This window comes from Rhinichthys klamathensis, unplaced genomic scaffold (assembly GCF_029890125.1).
Source record: "Rhinichthys klamathensis goyatoka isolate OS25496 unplaced genomic scaffold, OSU_Roscu_1.1 h1tg000440l_1, whole genome shotgun sequence".
Taxonomy (NCBI): Eukaryota; Metazoa; Chordata; class Actinopteri; order Cypriniformes; family Leuciscidae; genus Rhinichthys; species Rhinichthys klamathensis.
Window position 1 is genome coordinate 576054 of NW_026606936.1, and position 20302 is coordinate 596355.

At 36.5% G+C, this 20302-nt stretch overlaps 2 protein-coding genes across 3 annotated transcripts; one reads left to right on the forward strand and one right to left on the reverse strand.

The window, feature by feature from the left end:
• Positions 1–552: 552 nt before the first annotated feature.
• Positions 553–8260, reverse strand: LOC130071387 (OCIA domain-containing protein 1). 2 transcript variants are annotated; one of them, XM_056236173.1, is made up of 8 exons: positions 8182–8260; positions 7687–7771; positions 7535–7588; positions 7412–7459; positions 7182–7311; positions 6229–6389; positions 4873–5016; positions 553–631 (listed from the first exon to the last, which is right to left on the reverse strand). In XM_056236173.1, exons 1-8 carry the CDS (start codon positions 8230–8232, stop codon positions 594–596), a joined length of 711 nt encoding a protein of 236 aa, XP_056092148.1. In that variant the 5' UTR covers positions 8233–8260; the 3' UTR covers positions 553–593. The 2 variants fall into 2 exon arrangements, with proteins under 2 accessions (XP_056092148.1, XP_056092146.1); XM_056236171.1 differs by having other exon boundaries at positions 8173–8254.
• A 3051-nt stretch (positions 8261–11311) lies between these two features.
• slc34a2a (solute carrier family 34 member 2a) lies at positions 11312–18877 on the forward strand. The gene is made up of 13 exons (XM_056236196.1): positions 11312–11667; positions 12824–12887; positions 12980–13090; positions 14155–14283; positions 14974–15117; positions 15292–15403; positions 16256–16451; positions 16616–16711; positions 16819–16906; positions 17038–17205; positions 17336–17452; positions 18096–18220; positions 18312–18877. The coding sequence occupies exons 2-13, from the start codon at positions 12827–12829 to the stop codon at positions 18864–18866; spliced, it is 1902 nt and encodes a 633-aa protein (XP_056092171.1). The 5' UTR covers positions 11312–11667; positions 12824–12826; the 3' UTR covers positions 18867–18877.
• Positions 18878–20302: the final 1425 nt, after the last annotated feature.

Sequence of the window (20302 nt, forward strand, 5' to 3'; positions counted from 1 at the left end):
GAATTCAAAAGATTTAATATCAAATTTATTAACCACAATTATTGTGGACCAGTCTGTCTTAAAATTATACTTGTTAATTAATACTCTTCCCATTAGAGGTTTATGAATCTCAAGTATTAAACAACAGTATGACCTGATGACCAGTCATTATGAAATGAGCGAAAAAAAATAGTCTGCTCTTGTAGATGGCCTCTTTCATGGTGTGCTAAAAACTCTCCAAATATTTTCGCTTGTATTCATCATTTGCAAGTCGCTTTTGATAAACGATAAATCAATAAATGTAAATACCATAGCTTTCAATTTTGAGTAAATAAATACCATAGGTTTAGTTTTTTAGTGGGAAAGCATCATTAAAATGTCTTCCGAGAATGTAAACACCTAACTGTATCCCCACAATTTCAAAATTTTGCTGCTATTATTAGATAATGCAGTGAGCTGTACACAATTTAAAAACCAATAGTAGCGTCTTTAACTTTAAATAGGTACAAAGTCAATGACAATCATCTCTCAGACACAGTAAGACATCTATATTGTAAAAGACCTCAGTTACAGACAGCGAATTTAGACAGTGAAACAGTGCGTTGAAGCAGCTCTCACTCCTCCCATGTGTCTCCATATATATTCTTCTTCCCTGTTTACAAAAAAGAAATGTATAATTAGTGCTGTCAAACGATTAAAATATTTAATCGCATTAATGTCATAGTTAACTCGCGATTAATCGCAATTAATGCAAATTTTTATCTATTCTAAACTTCTCTTGATTTCTTTTTGTCCCATAGTTTTTTTTTCTCATTTTAATGCTCTTATCAACATTGAAAAGTGTATCGGCTTGCTTTGTGCAAATGTTTTTTTATTGAAAACAACATTGGCATTTACTGTGTTCAAATTCACACTAACATTCTCACTTGGAGCAAGTAATTTCTCACACAATGTAACTGTCCATCAATAAAAGGGTGAAAGAAATACTGACGAGGTCCTGAAATTTACGAGGGGGCGGAGAATTCGCATCAGCTGTGTGTGTGATTTCAGACTGGACGTGCTGCGATGATGATAGCTCAGTTCACAACGACACAACACACAGATTACTTTGGTCTTGTCAATGGAACCATTTGGCAACTTTTTAAAAGTAAACTTTCCATTCAGAATCTTATTGGCATCCATTTCGGCGTCTCGCGCTCGTCATCCACTCAAAACGTAACGTTAACCAAATATTTGGCCGGCTCGCAAGCCCAAACAAGTGTGTGCGGCGTCGTGCCTGTTGTTTTGTTTGTAAGTGTAAGAGACTGATCGATGGATGACAGTGTTTACACATGAAGATGCCACTTAAATACATCACCAGCATCACTGCAGTGTGTTATGAATTACTTAAAAATGTAATATTGCAGGGGGGGAACCACTTTTTCTGGGCCAGCAGGTAAAACGGTTCCCCCTGTGTGTTCAGTGTAAGAGACGGATCGATGGATGACAGTGTTTACACATGAAGATGACACTTAAATACATCACCAGCATCACTGCAGTGTGTTATGAATTCCTTAAAAATGTAATATTGCAGGGGGGAACCACTTTTTCTGGGCCAGCAGGTAAAACGGTTCCCCCTGTGTTCTCAGTGTAAGAGACTGATCGATGGATGACAGTGTTTACACATGAAGATGCCACTTAAATACATCACCAGCATCACAGCAGTGTGTTATAAATACTGAAAATGTACTATACAGAACCACTTTTTCTGGGCCTTCAAGTAGACGAATATCATAAAATAACATAAATGAGAATAACAACACAGATTACTTATTTGTGCAGTGCAATATAGTTTATTTATGTCTACAGCAAACCGACACACACGCAGTAATAAAAATAATAATAAAAAGAACGTATAACTAGAATTAGCAAGTGCGATGTAACGTTATCTACATCCGATTGAGCCATAAACATCTGAAAATATACATTCTATGCTTTAAAACCTGTATGTAATTGCAGATTATCTAACAAACAGAGTAAAATGTACATTACTGTGATGGAGAATAAGTAAAAACACCGCGATGCACAATCATTGCACAATATATGGCTAGGAGTTTGCGCGGAATAATGACGTGAGATCATGATTTTCGTCTTGCTGTTGCGCATGCGCGCTGAAGGGGAAACGGGAACAGAATTTTCCGGAACACGGTCTACTCTAGCTAGATCCGCTTGCGCTTTGGTCGACGAAGCAACAAAACGTCCTTGCGCAGCGCAAGCCATTGAAATGAATAGGTTTCATAGTGCAGCGCCGCGCATGCCGCGTCCTGTTGCAAAAGCATGTGAAAAAAACTACGAAATTTGCTAGGCCAAACGCGTTAATCGCGCGATTAAAAAAATTGACGCCGTTAAAATGGGTTTGCGTTAACGCCGTTAATAACGCGTTTAACTGACAGCCTTAGTATATATACACATCATGTAGGCAAAAAAGAGGTTTTTTTTTTTACTAATATAAGTACAAAACACTATTCTTATATATACTATATACACTCACCGGCCACTTTATTAGGTACACCTGTCCAACTGCTCGTTAACACTTAATTTCTAAGCAGCCAATCACATGGCGGCAACTCAGTGCATTTAGGCATGTAGACATGGTCAAGACAATCTCCTGCAGTTCAAACCGAGCATCAGTATGGGGAAGAAAGGTGATTTGAGTGACTTTGAACGTGGCATGATTGTTGGTGCCAGAAGGGCTGGTCTGAGTATTTCAGAAACTGCTAATCTACTGGGATTTTCACGCACAACCATCTCTAGGGTTTACAGAGAATGGTCCGAAAAAGAAAAAACATCCAGTGAGCGGCAGTTCTGTGGTCGGAAATGCCTTGTTGATGCCAGAGGTCAGAGGAGAATGGCCAGACTGGTTCGAGCTGATAGAAGGGCAACAGTGACTGAAATAACCACTCGTTACAACCGAGGTATGCAGCAAAGCATTTGTGAAGCCACAACACGCACAACCTCGAGGCGGATGGGCTACAACAGCAGAAGACTCCACCGGGTACCACTCATCTCCACTACAAATAGGAAAAAGAGGCTACAATTTGCAAGAGCTCACCAAAATTGAACAGTTGAAGACTGGAAAAATGTTGCCTGGTCTGATGAGTCTCGATTTCTGTTGAGACATTCAGATGTTAGAGTCAGAATTTGGCGTAAACAGAATGAGAACATGGAACCATCATGCCTTGTTACCACTGTGCAGGCTGGTGTTGGTGGTGTAATGGTGTGGGGGATGTTTTCCTGGCACACTTTAGGCCCCTTAGTGCCAATTGGGCATCGTTTAAATGCCACGGCCTACCTGAGCATTGTTTCTGACCATGTCCATCCCTTTATGGCCACCATGTACCCATCCTCTGATGGCTACTTCCACCATGTCACAAAGCTCTAATCATTTCAAATTGGTTTCTTGAACATGACAATGAGTTCACTGTACTAAAATGGCCTCCACAGTCACCAGATCTCAACCCAATAGAGCATCTTTGGGATGTGGTGGAACGGGAGATTCGCATCATGGATGTGCAGCCGACAAATCTGCGGCAACTGTGTGATGCCATCATGTCAATATGGACCAAACTCCCTGAGGAATGCTTCCAGCACCTTGTTGAATCTATGCCACGAAGAATTGAGGCAGTTCTGAAGGCAAAAGGGGGTCCAACCCGTTACTAGCATGGGGTACCGAATAAAGTGGCCGGTGAGTGTATATATATTAATACAGAAACTCTTCCGCGTGGAGGTACGGCCCCAGGCAAAAGCTCAATGGCACAGTCGCCAGCACGGTGAGCGGGAAGATGAGAAGCTTAATTTTATGGTCAGGACAGAATATATTAATATTTTTATTCAGCAAGGATGCATTAAATTGTAACATAAAATATATATGTTTCAAATAAATGCTGTTCTTTTGTACTTTCTATTCATCAAAGAACCCTGAAAAAAGTATTCAGTTTCCATAAAAATATTAAGCAGCACAACTTTTTTCAACATTGATAATAAGAAATGTTTTTTTGCGAACCAAATTAGCATATTAGAATGATTTCTGAAGGATCATGGAGTAATGGCTGCTAAAATTTCAGCTTTGCCATCATAGGAATAAATTAAATTAAAAACAGTTAGTTTAAATTGTAATAATATTTCACAATGTTACTGTTTTTACTGTATTTTTGATCAAATAAATGTGGTTTTGGTGAACATGTGTGCTGTGTTACCGGTGCTCTGTGTAACCGGTGTTCTCTCTAACCACTCTGATGTCAAAGGTCAGAAGTATTAACTTTTATATTCTCCATGTATATTTGAGTTTTTAGTTTAGTGGACAAAAAAAAATTGTTGCAACACAATTGGGCTGTGTCTGAAATCGCCCCCTATACCCTTAAATAGGGCACTATTTGAGGGGACAGACATTTGTAGTGGTGTCCGAAACCATAGTTGGCGTTATTGAGTGCACTCGTTCAATCCCATAATGCACCACAATAACGAGTGTACAACTGATGTACACTCAACTGCTAGAGAATACCCATAATGCACTGTGAGGTTCGTACTGAAAGAATCATCCATACATTCATTTTCCACTTGTCCAATGTGGGTACAGTGTAATATCACACAGGTATAAATTCCTCTTTAATTGATTATTAAATGTTTAATTAAAGTTTATACATAGTTTCCATGACAGACTTCAAGATAAATCTTTTTTATTACTACTGGAGCAGCCAGTTTGCTAAGTTTTAAATTATTATTAAACTTTTCATTCACTCCTTCAAGTAAACTATTATTAGTGGACTAATGTAGGGAATAGAGAATGATGGTATAGGTGGCGATTTCGAACACAGCTCTAGTTAGGACGTTGGATAGTATATTGGCAGGTCTCACCTGTCTTGGTTGGGGTGGAATCGGCCGAAGACTTCGGCAGTGCGTCTGGTTTCATTGTGACTTCATAGTTTTCCCTGTTCTTGCTCTGTAGGTCCTTGTATAGAACATGTTTCTTCTGTGCATCATCCTCAATGTAAGATGATTCTGCTGGATTCGAGGGAAGGTTTTAAATAACACACACTCAATGGCAGGGAAGGGCAAACACTAGGTGCATTCACAACATGTAATTACTGTAATTACCAGATTTCAACTTGTAAAACGCATTCACATCCTCGTAGAGCTCGTAATTTCAACTAGGAAGCTGTGAATTTTTGAAGAGCTTCTATTTGTACCACATGCCCGCTGCAGATTAATTTGGCCATTGATAGTGTTGTCTTAGAAATGCATAATTCCCAGTCTGATGACGAATGAACAGAACGTCACGCGTTGAAATAACACGTGACTAGGGGTGTAACGGTACACAGAAGTTCGGTACATACTTCGGTTTTAGGGTCACGGTTCGAAACGTGTTCGGTACATTTACATGTCCTGCCTCCCTAGATTTGATTGCTTAAAGGGATACTCCACTTTTTTTGGAAATAGGCTCATTTTACAACTCTCCCAGAGTTAAACTGTTGAGTTTTACCGTTTTTGAATCCATTCAGCCGATCTCCGGTTCTGGCGGTACCACTTTTAGCATAGCTTAGCATACATCATTGAAGTGGACAAGACCATTAGCATTTCTAAAAAAAAAAAAAAATGACCAAAGAGTTTCGATATTTTTCCTATTTAAAACTTGACTCTTCTGTAGTTACATCGTGCACTAAGACCGATGGAAAATGTAAAGTTGCAATTTTCTAGGCTGATATGGCAAGGAACTATACTCTCATTCCTGCGTAATAATCAAGAAACTTTACTGCCGTACCATGAGAGCAGCAGGCGTAATGATATGACACAGCGCCTGAAAATAGACCCCAGCTCGGTAACTTCCAACGTGACCTATTTTCAGGCGCTGCGTCATATCATTGCGCCTGCTGCACTGATTATTATTTTTTTGCTTATTTTAACTGGCCCATCCAGTTTTCTGGAGGCCCACCTACAATCAAATTCCTGGCGCCGCTAGTGGCTCCAACCCTGTTAAAACCCTGTAGCTTTCTAGTAATCCTGAAGACCTTGATTGGTTCAGGTGTGTATGATTAGGGTTCGAGCTAACCTTTGCGGTACAGTGGTCCTCCAGAATAGTTTGAGGTTGAGGTTGAGGAACTATTCTACTGTTTAAAAATAGGCTAAGTAATAACTAAGATCTCCAGCAAATGTTAAGGGTAATAAGACCTACAGCAGTTTTTAATGCAAATAAATGATGGCACTTTAACTTGCCTGTAATTTGGGTGCCAGAGTGGTTTGTTGAATGCATGGGGTTAGTGTTAGTGAAATCACTGGCATAGGAGGCCGACTGATCCCTCTGATCATCAAGCTGAAAGACTGGCTCAAAATCAGCTTTGTTTGGATCACTCAACCCTGGCTGCTCACTAGTAAACCTGGAAAAAAAAACAATAAAAATTTCTTCCAAATGTCTCTTCCAAAACATCACTCCTTTTATTTAAAATTACGATAAAATGGAAATAGCAGCTGATCTTTTGTTCTGCATTGTTAGGCCCTGTTTACACCTGGTATTAAGATGCGTTTTGGTCGATCGGATCACAAGTATCCCGTTTACACCTGGTATTTTAATCCGTCTCTTTTGGCCACTTTCAACCACTTCTGACCAAATTTATTTAAACGAAGGATCTATGGGTGGGTAAATGTAGTTTTTTTCAGATATTTCGATCTAATGGACAAAATAAGCTCACGTGATTTACATATGAATGCGCCGCCCAGAGAGGACTGAAAACACACGGAGAGAAATAGCTTTTGTTTCTGCTCTGATAGCCGCAAGACCATGTCAAATGCTGTAAATGCGTGTTAGAAATCAGGAATGGTGAGAGAACATTGTGTTTTGTACGTTTTTCGTCTTCAAACCAAACTTGGGTCTCCCTGTCTTGACATCTTAATACCAGGTTTAAACGGTTCCTGAGATGTAGGCATTACACTCAAAAATGGAGGTATACAAAAGCTATATAAAAAATCTGGCATACGTCAGCAGTCATTTTCACCATAAGGTCCAGTTATGACATTTAGATTAAAGTCCCTGTAAAGGCAATTCAAAAAAAAAAATCTAAACACATTATAAATGTTAGAAATGTATTGCTAAAACATATTACAAAGACTTTGAACTGTGAAGTACTGAATTGTGGAGTTAGACCATTAAACAGTTTTTCACCATTGCTTACTTTGGTGGTTGGTGGTGCTGTTTCTGTCTCAGTGCCTCCCCTAGTGGTGAATTCTCCAAGCTCATAAACTTCTCCTGGCATGTCTTCATGTATGATATCTTCCCTCCAAGGTACCCACAAACACCAGCAACTAACACATACATACACATACAAGATGTACATACATATTTTTAACATTCAGTCTAACAATAAACCATCTCGCAGTTACATGGACAGTAAATTTTACTCACAAACTACTTTAGGCAATGATCCAAATCTGCCAGAGGACGTAAGAGCTCCTATAAAAATGAAATCAAAACATTTACATTATTGTTTAAAGGTTTGGTTTCGGGTAAGATTCTCAACAAACCCACCTCTAGAAATAAGGAACTGAGTGAAGGCCATGCTGGTGGCAGATATAGGGAGAGCTGTATGTACAGTATGTAAAGACAGAAACATAAATCAGTTATGATATCAATAAAACCACAAGCATAATAATGGATAAAAACACTGAACATCTACTCACATCTATACCAGAAGCTTTCCTGGTTGCATTCCCTGAACACCTTCCTCTCCTCCTCAGTGGGGTTGTAGTCAATTCCAATGGGACCCTACATACACATATTGAAACATATCATGTTCATATATATATGTACACGTACACACACACACATGAATATCAAGTTTTCTACAGCTCTCTAAATGTGATTAATATTTTAAATATATTATACAGTAATAACAGTATATAAATATGTATCATTAAAGTATTTATTTACTAATAACAAAGAATAATAGTACTATAGTATAATAATAATAATATTATAGTAATATCCAGAAAATTGTATAATGGTAAGACAGATGAGATCTAGCATGCATTCATGCATTATGGTGCATAAGCAGGTCTACTGATTATGTGACGCAATAGTGGAGACCAACAGCATTCAGCATTACAATGCATAACCTGGCTAAATCAATCTATCCTTTTCTTTCTTTTTAAGTGATATCTTGTTACCAAACACACCAAGGCTGCATTCCCTGGGCGTCCAGGGTCCGCTGGAGACTCCTGGGACATTGTGCATCCTATGTCTTTGGCTGTTGCTGCTCTCCAGTTAATGTCAAATCTACGGGAACCTTCTTCCTCGACTGTTCCGTAGGAGTTCATGGTGACCAGCTGTTAGTGCCATCATGCGGTTTGACATGGAATAGCTACAACTTTCAAAATGGTCGTAAAACATTTCACACCAAACTATACGAACGCGTTTTTCAAATAAAATAACATATTGGATCATCATCGACGAACTTCTGGTCGTCAGGTACAACCTTGTAGTGTTAATGCCTCAATGATGCCTGACGGGATGCTGTTATGGGGTCGAGTAGTAAATGTTCACAAATGTGACAGTTTTGTGTCATGATGTGTTCGTAGTTCAGTGCAGTGGTTGGTAAAATCGATACTTTTATTCAAAAAGAATGCATTGAATTGACCAAACGTGATAGTAAAGACATTTAAAAGATTTCTATTTTAAATAAATGCTGTTGAGCTTTTTATTCATCAAATAATCCTGAGGGAAAATAATGTTTATACAAAAATATTAAGCAGAACTGTTTTCAACAGTTTAATGATGCTGAAAATTCAGCTTTGCCATCACAGAATAAATTACACAATAAATTAAATAAAAAAATAAATTGATTAAAATAGAAATCATTTATTTCATTGTAATGATATTTCACAATATGACTGTTTTTATTGTCTTTTTGACGAAATACTAAATGCAGACTGTAAAAAAATGAATGTAATTTTAACTGTATTATTGTGGAAAAAACGCAATGGGAAAGAAACTGTTAATAGCAGTAAGTAGGCACCAAATGTTTGTAAATTACTGTTTTATGCTGTAAAATTTAAACGTTGTTCTGTAAATATGAATTAGTACTGTATTATTATAGAATTATTCTGGCAACCACAGCTGGCACAGCTTTCTTTTTTTTCTTTTTTTTACAGTGCAGCCTTGGTGAGCAGAAGAGTCTTCTTTCAAAAAAACATTAGAAAATCTCACTGACCCCCAGGCGTTTAAATGGTATCTGAATGTCATAATGTATTAACAGATATGTTTGTATGCTATTCTGACATTCTTTATCAATGCTCTGGTGGTTTTAGAACTGGACTGAAACCAGCTGGTGGCTCCATTAGTCTAAACTGGGAAATCAGTTATTCAGTGATCGATCAGCTCCAAACAGAATGATATTGCTCCTCTCCTTTTCAGGTCACAGGGTCTGTCTGTTTGTTAGACTATTTTTAGCCTACATTCTATTTTCACTTTCATTTTTAGTGTAGACTGTTTGTCAGTTTATCTAATGCATGATAAGAATAATAAAAAATATTAGAATAATATACTAAACTTCATGATAAGGAAATGTTTATTTTGATATCAAACATTTTATACAAACCTTTAGATTAATCTGTGCTCATTTACACTTCTAACTTGTTTTATTTCACTGCGTTCTGTGGATACACTAATTGTACTTTAAATAAACTTCAGTCTATTTAGTCTCTCTAGATTTTACATTTAAAATAGGTGAAACCATGGTTTCTATTGTGACAAATGGCCCCATATGCTCTATTGGGGGATGCTGTCATAATATTCACATTCAGTCTTTGTAAAGTATCATTTTGATGCAAAAAGTGTGAAAACTGGTTTCATATGATCTAATATCGCTATAATTAATAGCTACATACTAGTGTAGCTAATACACTTAATGAGTGCTTTTAAACCAGTAGAGAGCACTGCAATTTCACTCTGAAGTCACAACTTCCTCTTCAAAGAGAGATTTGGTGTATGAAAAAAAAAACAACTAGGAACAAATCTGAAGTACAAACTTGTATTCTAGACTAATATAAGTCCTAATATGACATCTATGTAAATATATTAGGGACGATTGTTTCCCCCAGAGCCCTGTGAGGACTGACCATTTGTCCAGGTAGTTTCCTTGCGTACAGACCGAAATTCTGGAATAGGCTCCAGCATCCTTGCATCCACATGTAGTTTGGAAAATGGATGGATGAATGGATGTTTTCCCCATTGTCATAATAAAGATCTCATTCATTCAGAAACTGATTGTCATGTGATCTATGCGGATGCAGGGTCAACAGGAATGTTCATGTATTGATCAGTGCCCTAGATTCAGGGTTCACACACACACACACACACACACATACACATTCGTTTTTTGTTCTCAGTAGAGGACATTTTGCTTTTTTAATTCTCGGAAACCATACATGTCACAGTTGTAAATCTGGTGTATCTTAAAGAGGGAATGGGCTGTTCAGTGATTCCCGTTTTGGGGGATACAACCTCTCATAGTTCTTTAAAAATGTCTGACCATTCACAGTTCAGCTCATTTTATGGAAGAATAAAATTAGGTGAGTTATTTTGGCAACTTTTAAATTATTTTGTAACTTTGTACAATTTAAATGTATCATATAAATGTAATATATTTTAAATTGTAATACAGAAAGAAATATGTTACACGACAAAGTTTTAAGTGTTATTTTAGTATCATTCATATTTTCTTATGTTTTCTATTTTCATTTTAAGTTAAAGTTTTAGTCATTTTGTTGTTTTTGTCATTTTTATTTATTAATATTATTTTTCAGTTTTATTTTAGTTTGGTGCATGTCAAACTGAATGAAAATGAGAAATGTTGTTTTTTTTAAAATATGAAATGTAGTTTTTATTTATTTTATTTTATTTCAGAAACAAAAATGTGTGTGTGTGTGATGTTTTTTTGAAAATGTGAAAAAGCAGAAAGTTTTCTGTGAAGGGTAGGTTTAGGGGTAGGGTTACATGTAAGGGGATAGAATATACAGTTTGTACAGTATAAAAATTATTATGTCTATGGAGAGTCCCCATAAAATGTGACAACACAACATGTGTGTGTGTGTCATAGAAACAATTGTGTAGTAACATCACAGGTTTCTTATTAGGACTTTCATATCCCAAACATTAAAATCCAGACTCCTTCGCACAGTCATTAGCTGATGCCACACGTGGACACTTTGAACCATGTGCATAAATGGACACACACACACACACACACAGACTCCCTATACCCAGAGTGTTATCACTGACGTGGTAAACCTTGTACAGGGGAATCCTAAATGCGCTGCTGGGCGTTTATAAATGCCACTGACTGAGCAGAGGTTGTTGGACTGAGCCACTCTGAACAACAGCAGAACTGAAACAGATCACCTGGACACGTGTGTCTCATCGAGTGGTCTCCTTCAAGACAAGTGCTTGTGTTCTTGGCTATAGTTTTGTCAGTTATGGTCTACGAGTAACTACCTGTGCACTGGGTTCAGGTGAGACAGGTAAAGAGGGAACACGGTTCAGACCATAGATAAGTCACGTATTGAACTCGAAGGCAGGTGAAGTGGGCTAAACATAACCACGCACGCGGCTGAAAGATTCGGAAGAGTTTGGACAGCTTTAGCTTTGAGAAACTACACCATCAGGTGAGTGCTTTGCGAAAATGCCTTTATTCAATGATATTTTTAAAAACATTTCAAGTAATATGTGGTGACACTTTACAAATAAGGTCACATTAGTTAACGTTGGTTAATGCATTAACTTTAAATAATGATATTAACTAACAATATGTTTTAATGTTATAGTTAATAGTTCATACAAATATGACTTTCATTGTTAGTTCATGTTAACTCCATTACAAAAATTAACAGATACAGCTTTTGATTTTAATAATGTATAAATGTTGAAATTAACAAAGAATAATAAATGCTTTCTAATATATAAATGATCTATTAATTCAAATCATCTTAATAATTGTCATTGAATTATATGTTAACACACTTCATTAATTTATTCATTTCATTCTTTTTAAGAAAATACTTAACACTTTCTATTATTCCAGCCAAATAGTTGTACCATTCTTTAAAAGCTTTAAAACAACAACCTCCAAAAGATGAAATTCTGTTGTACCATTTACATTAATATTTTAACATTCATTTGATTTTTGTATATAGCCAATAACATAAGATGAGCCACGTATCATTCACATTCTGTTCATTGTCAGTGCTGAAGCCAGTGCGGAAATTGTTTGGCACAGTACAGAAATCAATATAAAACCATGTGAGTTTAATCAATCGAGGAAGCTCTGATTATTGAGAAGCCCTGTGTGTTGTGTCCATTTACTTACAAAAACCAAATAGGGTGAATTCAGGATTATTGGGACACTTTTCCCCAATCATCTCACTGGCAAAAAAGTGTCCAAACTGAATTAAACCTACCAATCAAAAATTTGAACCTTGAATTTTTTGTCATTGATTGTAATTCTTATAATGAATCATTTATCTGAAAGATAGAAATCCATTACAGAAATCTTAATAAATAGTTCAATTTTATCTTTCATATCATATCTTATTTTTTCCACACCAATAAAACAATTTCATAAACATAAAACACCCTTTTATCTTTATAGATCCTGACTGGATTATCACTGTGAGCATCGTGAAAATGGCATTCTTAGATAACATTGCCATTACATTTGTACAGTAGAGAAGATGCCGCAGGCGATTACAAGCTATATTTAGTCCATTAAACATTAAAAGGCATCAATAAAACGGTGACAGAATTTATATTTATATTTCACAGACAATGGCACCGCGACCAAAGCAAGAGGATGAATCTGAGGGGAAGCCAACAGAAACACTTGACGGTATGAACAGTGAACATCTGAGTATAAATCGTAAATCTAAACAAACCTCATTTAAAAAAGTTTCTCTCTCTTTCCTTCACATGTTCTCTTAGTTCCCCGAAAGAAGTCTCTCTCCATGGCCCCTGCTCTTTCCACAGCAGCTCTGATTGAGGATGATCCCTGGGACATGGCAGAATTGCAGGACACAGGGGTTAAATGGGCAGGTATGCTGAATTGGCAGTGATTTTCACTGACCTTACCAAAAGCTTTACTATACAATTTTTTTTTTTTATTATTTTTTTTTTATGAAGCCTATACTGCATCATCTCATTTCTAAGGCCTTTAAACTATCAACATGGCCAAAACCTGTTGTAAAATCTTCTGCATGCCTCAAAAAAAAGCATTTTAGCATAATTATAAAAATGTCAACCTTCAAGTAGTGGTACAAGTCTTTTTGCTGTGAAAACGTTACTGATTTGAAGTAAACTTTTATATTGTTATTAATATTTCAAGATACACACTGACTGGACTGAAGCAACTTAGGTTGTCTTTATTATCCATATATCGTTAAAAAGCATGTTCAAATGTGAGTATCAAATATGATACATTGGGCTTTTGAGGGACGTTTCTTTGTACATCATTGTATGGCATTAGATTATATGTTTTGTCTGCCACAATACAAACTAGAGCTTTGATCATAAAACTAAAAATAATCTGACATGTTGTTGGGAGATATGAGATAAGTGACAACTGATATGTGTATTTTATGTAAGCAGTCTGTTATATAAAAATCCATTAATTTACATCAGAATTCCATATTCATTTGTGGCCATATATATCAGCAACTGCACCAAACTGTAAATACTAGCCTATACCTGTGGCAAAATTGTTGCAAAAAGCAAAATACGTACATATCACTGCAGTTTCTAACAGAAATGAACAGCAGAGGCGTAATAAAACGTTGCCATATTCACGTTCATCTGTTCCGGAAAAGAACTTAACACGCTTGTAGCGCCACCCACTGGACATGTCACGTTGAAACTTAAACACGACGCAAAGTATTTTTTTCTTTTTCTAATGGGCCTGGGCTGATATATTTTCTTAGTTTGGTCCTCTGAATAAAACTGTATTTTGTTCACTTCTCGAATGTGAGCTCTATATTCTTCTCACTATGAGCCATGATTTTTAAAAAACATTTAGTTGGTTTTGTTTTAAAAAATTTGGTTTGACTGACTATTATTTCATATGCCAGGCTTCACATAATGCTTTCTGTCTGTAAATTGTCTAGATCTGGACACCAAAAGGAAGATCCTGAGAGTTCTAACCACAATAGCCAAATTTATTGTGCTGATTGGTTTGCTCTACATGTTTGTTTGCTCACTGGACATCCTCAGCTCAGCTTTCCAGCTTGTTGGAGGTAAACTCTATGAATGCTCTTTATTGCTGTCTATAGGTTTCATATTGAGGATGCATTTATTCATATCAGTGCACTGGATTCGTGGTTCTCTAGGGTTCATCCAAAAATGAAAATTCTGGCATCATTATCGCACCTCCTGTTGTTTCAAACTTGTCTTTCTTCTGTGGGACTTAAAAGAAGATATGTTGGTAACCAAACAATTTGGATCTCATTGACCCATGTGGACAAAAATACATCAGGGGTCAATGGGAACCAAAACTGTTTGGTTAGTGTAACCGCTCAGAGCAGGATTTGAACCGGGGTCGCCAGCATGGGAGGTGGGCACGCTGAGAAGGACGCTAAAGACCTCAGATGCTACGTCAGTCGCTAGCGCACCTCTTGAGGGCAGGGGAGTGAGGTTTACACGCACAGATCTTACTGGCCTACGTCCGTTACTAGCAACATTTTTCTAAATATCTTTTTTTATGTTCCACAGAAGAAAAAATCATAAAGATTTGGAACGACATGAGGGTGAAATGATGACAGTATTTGCATTTCTGGGTGGACTAACCATTTAAATTAGCACACAGGCAGCTTTCCTTAAACCATGGCATCAGGCTAAGTCAACCTTTCTGGTTTTAAGTGGACCATTTTTTAAGACTACAAAGTTACTAAACTTGTTATGCGTAACAAGGATGTGTGTTTTCTCAGGAAAAGCTGCAGGGGACATCTTCCAGGAGAATAAAGTGCTCTCAAACCCTTTGGCAGGCCTGGTAATTGGGATGCTAGTAACTCTCCTAGTCCAGAGCTCCAGCACCTCCTCATCTATTGTGGTCAGCATGGTCTCGTCTGGATGTGAGTATCAAAACAATTCACATTTCAAATGGTCCTTTCTTTTAGTCTTCTTGAGCATAAATGCAAAATCTTTGAACAGAATTTAATCAAATTGACCTGAATCAGGATTTCAAATTTACAAATCTTGATGTAAATCCCACTTTAAATAAATAAATATAAACTACTTTTCAACAGTGCTGGATGTCTCAACTGCTGTTCCTATTATTATGGGGACCAACATTGGCACATCAGTCACAAATACTGTTGTAGCCATGACACAAGTTGGCGACAGGAACATGTTCCGCAGGTAAGAATAAGGCATTAATATAAAGTTCATAATGTGTAGAGCTGCTTATATCTGAGCTGAACTCGTTTCATAATTGACCTTCACACAGTTATTGAACTGAACTGAATCAACCTTGAACTGACCTGAATTACGGCACTATTAGAGTCTTTTTAGAGTTGGGGTTCTTTGCCACTGTCTGTTGCTTTGGCTTACTTAGTTGGGGTTTAAAAGACACGTAATATTCAGTAATATTGCATTATCGATTTGACTCCAGTTACACTATTGGATAGGTTATAAAAACTTGAACTGAATTGAGCTGGATGATGACACTATGGTCTTCTGCAGAGCTGGTTTATAGCTGAATCGACTTAGTTTCATAATTGATTCATTTTATAACATTGCCACTGTTTTAAAATGAATTAAACTGACTGCTTTGAATTTAACACATTTCTGATGATCTTTACACAGTTAATAAACTGAACTGAATCAACAGTGAACTGACTTGAAATCAATAATGACACTATTGTCTTTTCAGAGCTGCTTTACAGGTAGAATTCAAATTTGTCTCGTATTTGATGACGTTTGCATGATTGATTCTGTTATTTTCCTGTTTATTATTGTGACGCTGCTTTGAAACAATCTATTGTATAAAGCACTAAAGGTGACTTGACTTGACTTATTGTATCATGACTGGATAGAACATTACATGAAGCAGGAACTGATTTCATTTTTCAGAGAGAAATTCACTTAAAGGAACAGTTCACCCAAAAATGAAAATTCTGTCATCATTGACTTGAGGGATTAAATAATGACAGAATTGACAGAAAGATATTAATGATATTTAATTGAGATGTGACCCTTTTCTGTGTCCAGGGCATTTGCGGGAGCCACCGTGCACGATTTCTTTAACTGGCTTTCTGTCCTGGTGCTGTTGCCATTGGAAATTGCCTCAGGTTACCTGGTGAAGCTCACAAGCCTTATAGTGAGCTCATTTAATATCCAGAGTGGAGAAAATGCACCAGCCCTTCTGAATGTTATCACTGACCCTCTCACCCTCTCTATCATTGAGGTATGTATGAGTTCTGTCGGTATGTTGAAAGAAGCTAACATTAATGAGGACAAGAAGAGAGTGAATTACCCCACGCACACCTTATACTGCCCTTCTGTACAGTACAAAGTTACAAGAGATTAGAAGCATAATCATAATAATTAATTAATGCTTTTCATTTTCAGCTGGATGAGTCTGTGATAAGCGGCATTGCTATTGGAGACTCTGAAGCCAAAAACAAATCTCTCATCAAGGTCTGGTGCCAGACAGCCTCAAACACGGTAATTTTTCTAGCCGATGCAATGTGCCAGATATAAATAAATAAATACCATATTAGTTGGACATACTACTGGGGTTTACTGATTTTTCTGATGTTGTTTGTTTCTAGACTCAACAGAATGTGACAGCAGCAAATTGCAGTGCCTATCCTTGTTGGGAATTAAAAAATGTTACAGAAATTATAAACATAAAAAAATGTGAGTTTGAAATTGACACCCATTTTCATTGATATTGAGCAATAATTATGACTAAAGACACATACAGACGACAGCACTATACAGAAACAAGCAGAAACTCACTCATCTGTGGTCTCTCTCTATTCAAACAGGCAATCACATCTTTGTAAACGCAAACCTTTCTGACCTGGCGGCGGGTCTGATTCTACTGGCTTGTTCTCTGCTCGTCCTGTGCACTTGTCTCATTTTGATTGTGAAACTGCTCAACTCGATGCTCAAGGGCCAGGTTGCTGTTGTCATCAAGAAGATAATGAACACTGGTCAGCAGCATCCTTGAGATACATAAGAACCAGAGAGCAGATTTAGAAGTCAACTCCTGTTAAAATAAGAAAAAAAGAATCAACTGATCTATTTTATGACTGTTTGTTGATTTATTGTTTCTATGCACAGATTTTCCATTTCCATTTGCATGGCTGACTGGATATATTGCAATTCTGGTTGGAGCAGGAATGACCTTTATTGTCCAGAGCAGTTCTGTCTTTACCTCGGCCATAACTCCTCTTGTCGGTCAGTACAGCCATCTATCTATTCTTAGTCTTTTATTAAGGTATTATGATCAATTTTGTCAGTGATGGAATGTTGTTCAAAGTTTGGCATTATTTACTCACTCACCGACTGAATCAGTCTAATTGGTGAACGAATCATTCAAATTTGTTTTGTAAACCAGATCAACTGATTCAATGAAAAGATTTGTGAGAATGATTTATGAGTTAATTATTCATGTTCATGAACTGGGTGTTGCAACTGTACTTCTCTCACTTAAATTTTAGTCTGTTCCTCCCCTCAGAAGACTATAAATATACAAGTCAAAAGGGCTGCTTTTGTGCATAAATGTTTTGAAGCTTTTAAGCTGCAAATGTCCTTTTCAATGGCAAAAGTTTATTACAATTGCATGAAAAGAAAGTCATAACGGTTTGGAATGACATGAGGGTGAATAAACAATGCCCTAATTTTTAGCTTTAAGACAGTATATTTTTGTTCTGTATTACCTCTTTTTGTTTACCTATCTTGCTGTAAATTAATGGGAAATCAATTTGCCTGCTTTCTTCAAAGAACATTTGAGCGTATTTTACCATTTAACAACCAGAACTAGTAAAGCCTAGCTGTTGGAAGTTGACGTGTGTGTAAAGTGACACTTGTGTTTTTTCAGGTATTGGTGTTATAAAAATTGAAAGGGTATATCCTCTTTCCCTGGGATCCAATATTGGGACCACTACTACTGCAATATTAGCCGCCATGGCTAGTCCAGGGGAAAAACTTGAAAGTTCATTACAGGTTAGCATGACATGCAAATATATTCAAGCATAATCACAATCACTCATACACCCAGTCCATAACTTCATGATGTAACTCTTCTCTCCATTAGATCGCCTTGGTTCATCTCTTCTTCAACATCTCTGGGATTTTGCTGTGGTATCCAATCCCTTTCACACGTTTCCCCATTCGAATGGCAAAGGCTCTTGGTGAACTATCAGCCGAGTACCGTTGGTTTTCGGGCTTTTACATCATCTTCTGCTTCTTCGCTTTACCTCTATTTGTCTTCGGCCTTTCTTTGGCTGGTTGGCAGGTCCTTGTGGGGGTTCTTGTTCCCATAGTGGCTGTTCTGATCTTCGCTATCATTGTTAATATTCTACAGAAGCACAAACCTCAGTGGCTTCCTTCCGCTCTCCGGTCTTGGAGCTTCCTCCCTCTATGGGCCCACTCTCTTGAACCATGGGATAGAGTGGTTACCATAATAGCCGCTCGCTGCTGCTGTTGCTGCAAGTGCTGCAATGTTACGGAGGAAGATGAAGAGAAGGGAAAACATGAAAAAATGGATCATGGAATAGAATTGTATGATAATCCTAAAATGACTGATGAGATCAAGGAGGCCAAGAAAACATCAGACAATTGTGAAATCCTCAGGGCAACCTCTTTATAGAGTTTAACATAGCATTATGGGTTATTATTACTAAACATATCCAACTCAAACTGGATTAAGTTTTTTAAAACTTGCAGTTGACAGTAGGTTATATCAGTGGACTTGATGAACAGCAAGAATAAAGAGAAAACCAGTATATTTAATTTCACCATTTATTTTACTTCTTATATTGACATTTTTATACAAAGATGCTATTTTGTACAGGAAATTGTAAATGTTATTTTTAAATAATCTTATGTTACACTGTGAGATTTTGTGATTGCTCTTTTACTTGTGTCAGCATACAATGCATACATTTATTTTTAATACCTCTAGTTGGAAATAAACGCCGGCTTTCACTCAAACAAAGTCTACTGTAAAATCCGTTTTAAATCAGAGTTCAACTCTGCATTATTCTCCATTTCCTTTTATTTATGTAAACTTTATTTAACATGGGCCTTTGTATACTGTAAAATATTGCCATGATTTTACAATATTAAACCTTAATTTCTTGCAGTAAATTACTGTATTCATAATTGTATTAGTGTTACAAAACAACTTGCACTGTTATATGGGAAAATATTGACTTAAGTCTGATCATAATGTAGTCTATATGTTACTGTACAGTACTGCAAATTTTAACTGTACAGTACATACATAATATAATTTTTTATGAACAAGGAGGAATTAATTTTGTTATTGTTGACAAATCATTTTGTCATTCATTATGATTCTACAGGACAATGTCTTTATCATTTTCTGCTCCTTCGCTTTGAAGTCAGTTTATCTATTGTAATTTAACTGTAATGAACTGTAGAACTACTATTGTAAAAACTTACTGTGAAAGTATGACTAGATTGAAAGGAATATACTGCAAACCACACTAACATTTTAAGTGTAAACATTAAATATTTTTTCTTTGAAAGTATCTAATAGCTAGGAAAATATTGTAAATTCACACTTAACTTTTACAATGTGCACAACACAATTTAAAAAAATATAGATATTTCTAAAATCTGTGACCTATATATTTGTATTTTATAGTTTCTTGGGGATTTCAGGGGCAAATAATCAGGGCTCAAGCATCAGTCTTGTCTGGACCTGCCACGTACACTGTAAAAAAATATTATTGCTTTAACTTGGTTGCTTTACAATTTTAAGTTAATGAAATTAAAACATTTTGTTATTACAATGGAGATTGGTTTAATCAACAGAAACTCAAAATATTATGTTATCTGAACCGCATAAATTATCTAAGTTGATTTGACAAAAGAAAAAACGTGATAACAAATCATAAAAATATATTCTTTATAGTGTAATAACATTAAGTATTCAGAATCCAAAAATGAACTGAATTCATCCCTCCAAAGGGTTTCAAACACCCATGGTCAGATTACAGATGTTTTATACAATTGTGATTACTTCTCTCGTCTCATTGGTCACAAAATAATGTAAAT

Coding starts and splice junctions, on each gene's coding strand:
- LOC130071387 (XM_056236171.1), bottom strand. CDS start 8,232: ATGTCCCAGGAGTCTCCAGCGGACCCTGGACGCCCAGGGAATGCAGCC. Junction 7,772..8,172: donor ATGCAGCCTTGGTGTGTTTG/GTAACAAGATAT, acceptor ATGTGTATGTAG/GGTCCCATTGGAATTGACTA. Junction 7,589..7,686: donor GGAAAGCTTCTGGTATAGAT/GTGAGTAGATGT, acceptor CTGTACATACAG/CTCTCCCTATATCTGCCACC.
- slc34a2a (XM_056236196.1), top strand. CDS start 12,827: ATGGCACCGCGACCAAAGCAAGAGGATGAATCTGAGGGGAAGCCAACA. Junction 17,453..18,095: donor GGCCATAACTCCTCTTGTCG/GTCAGTACAGCC, acceptor GTGTTTTTTCAG/GTATTGGTGTTATAAAAATT. Junction 18,221..18,311: donor AACTTGAAAGTTCATTACAG/GTTAGCATGACA, acceptor TCTCTCCATTAG/ATCGCCTTGGTTCATCTCTT.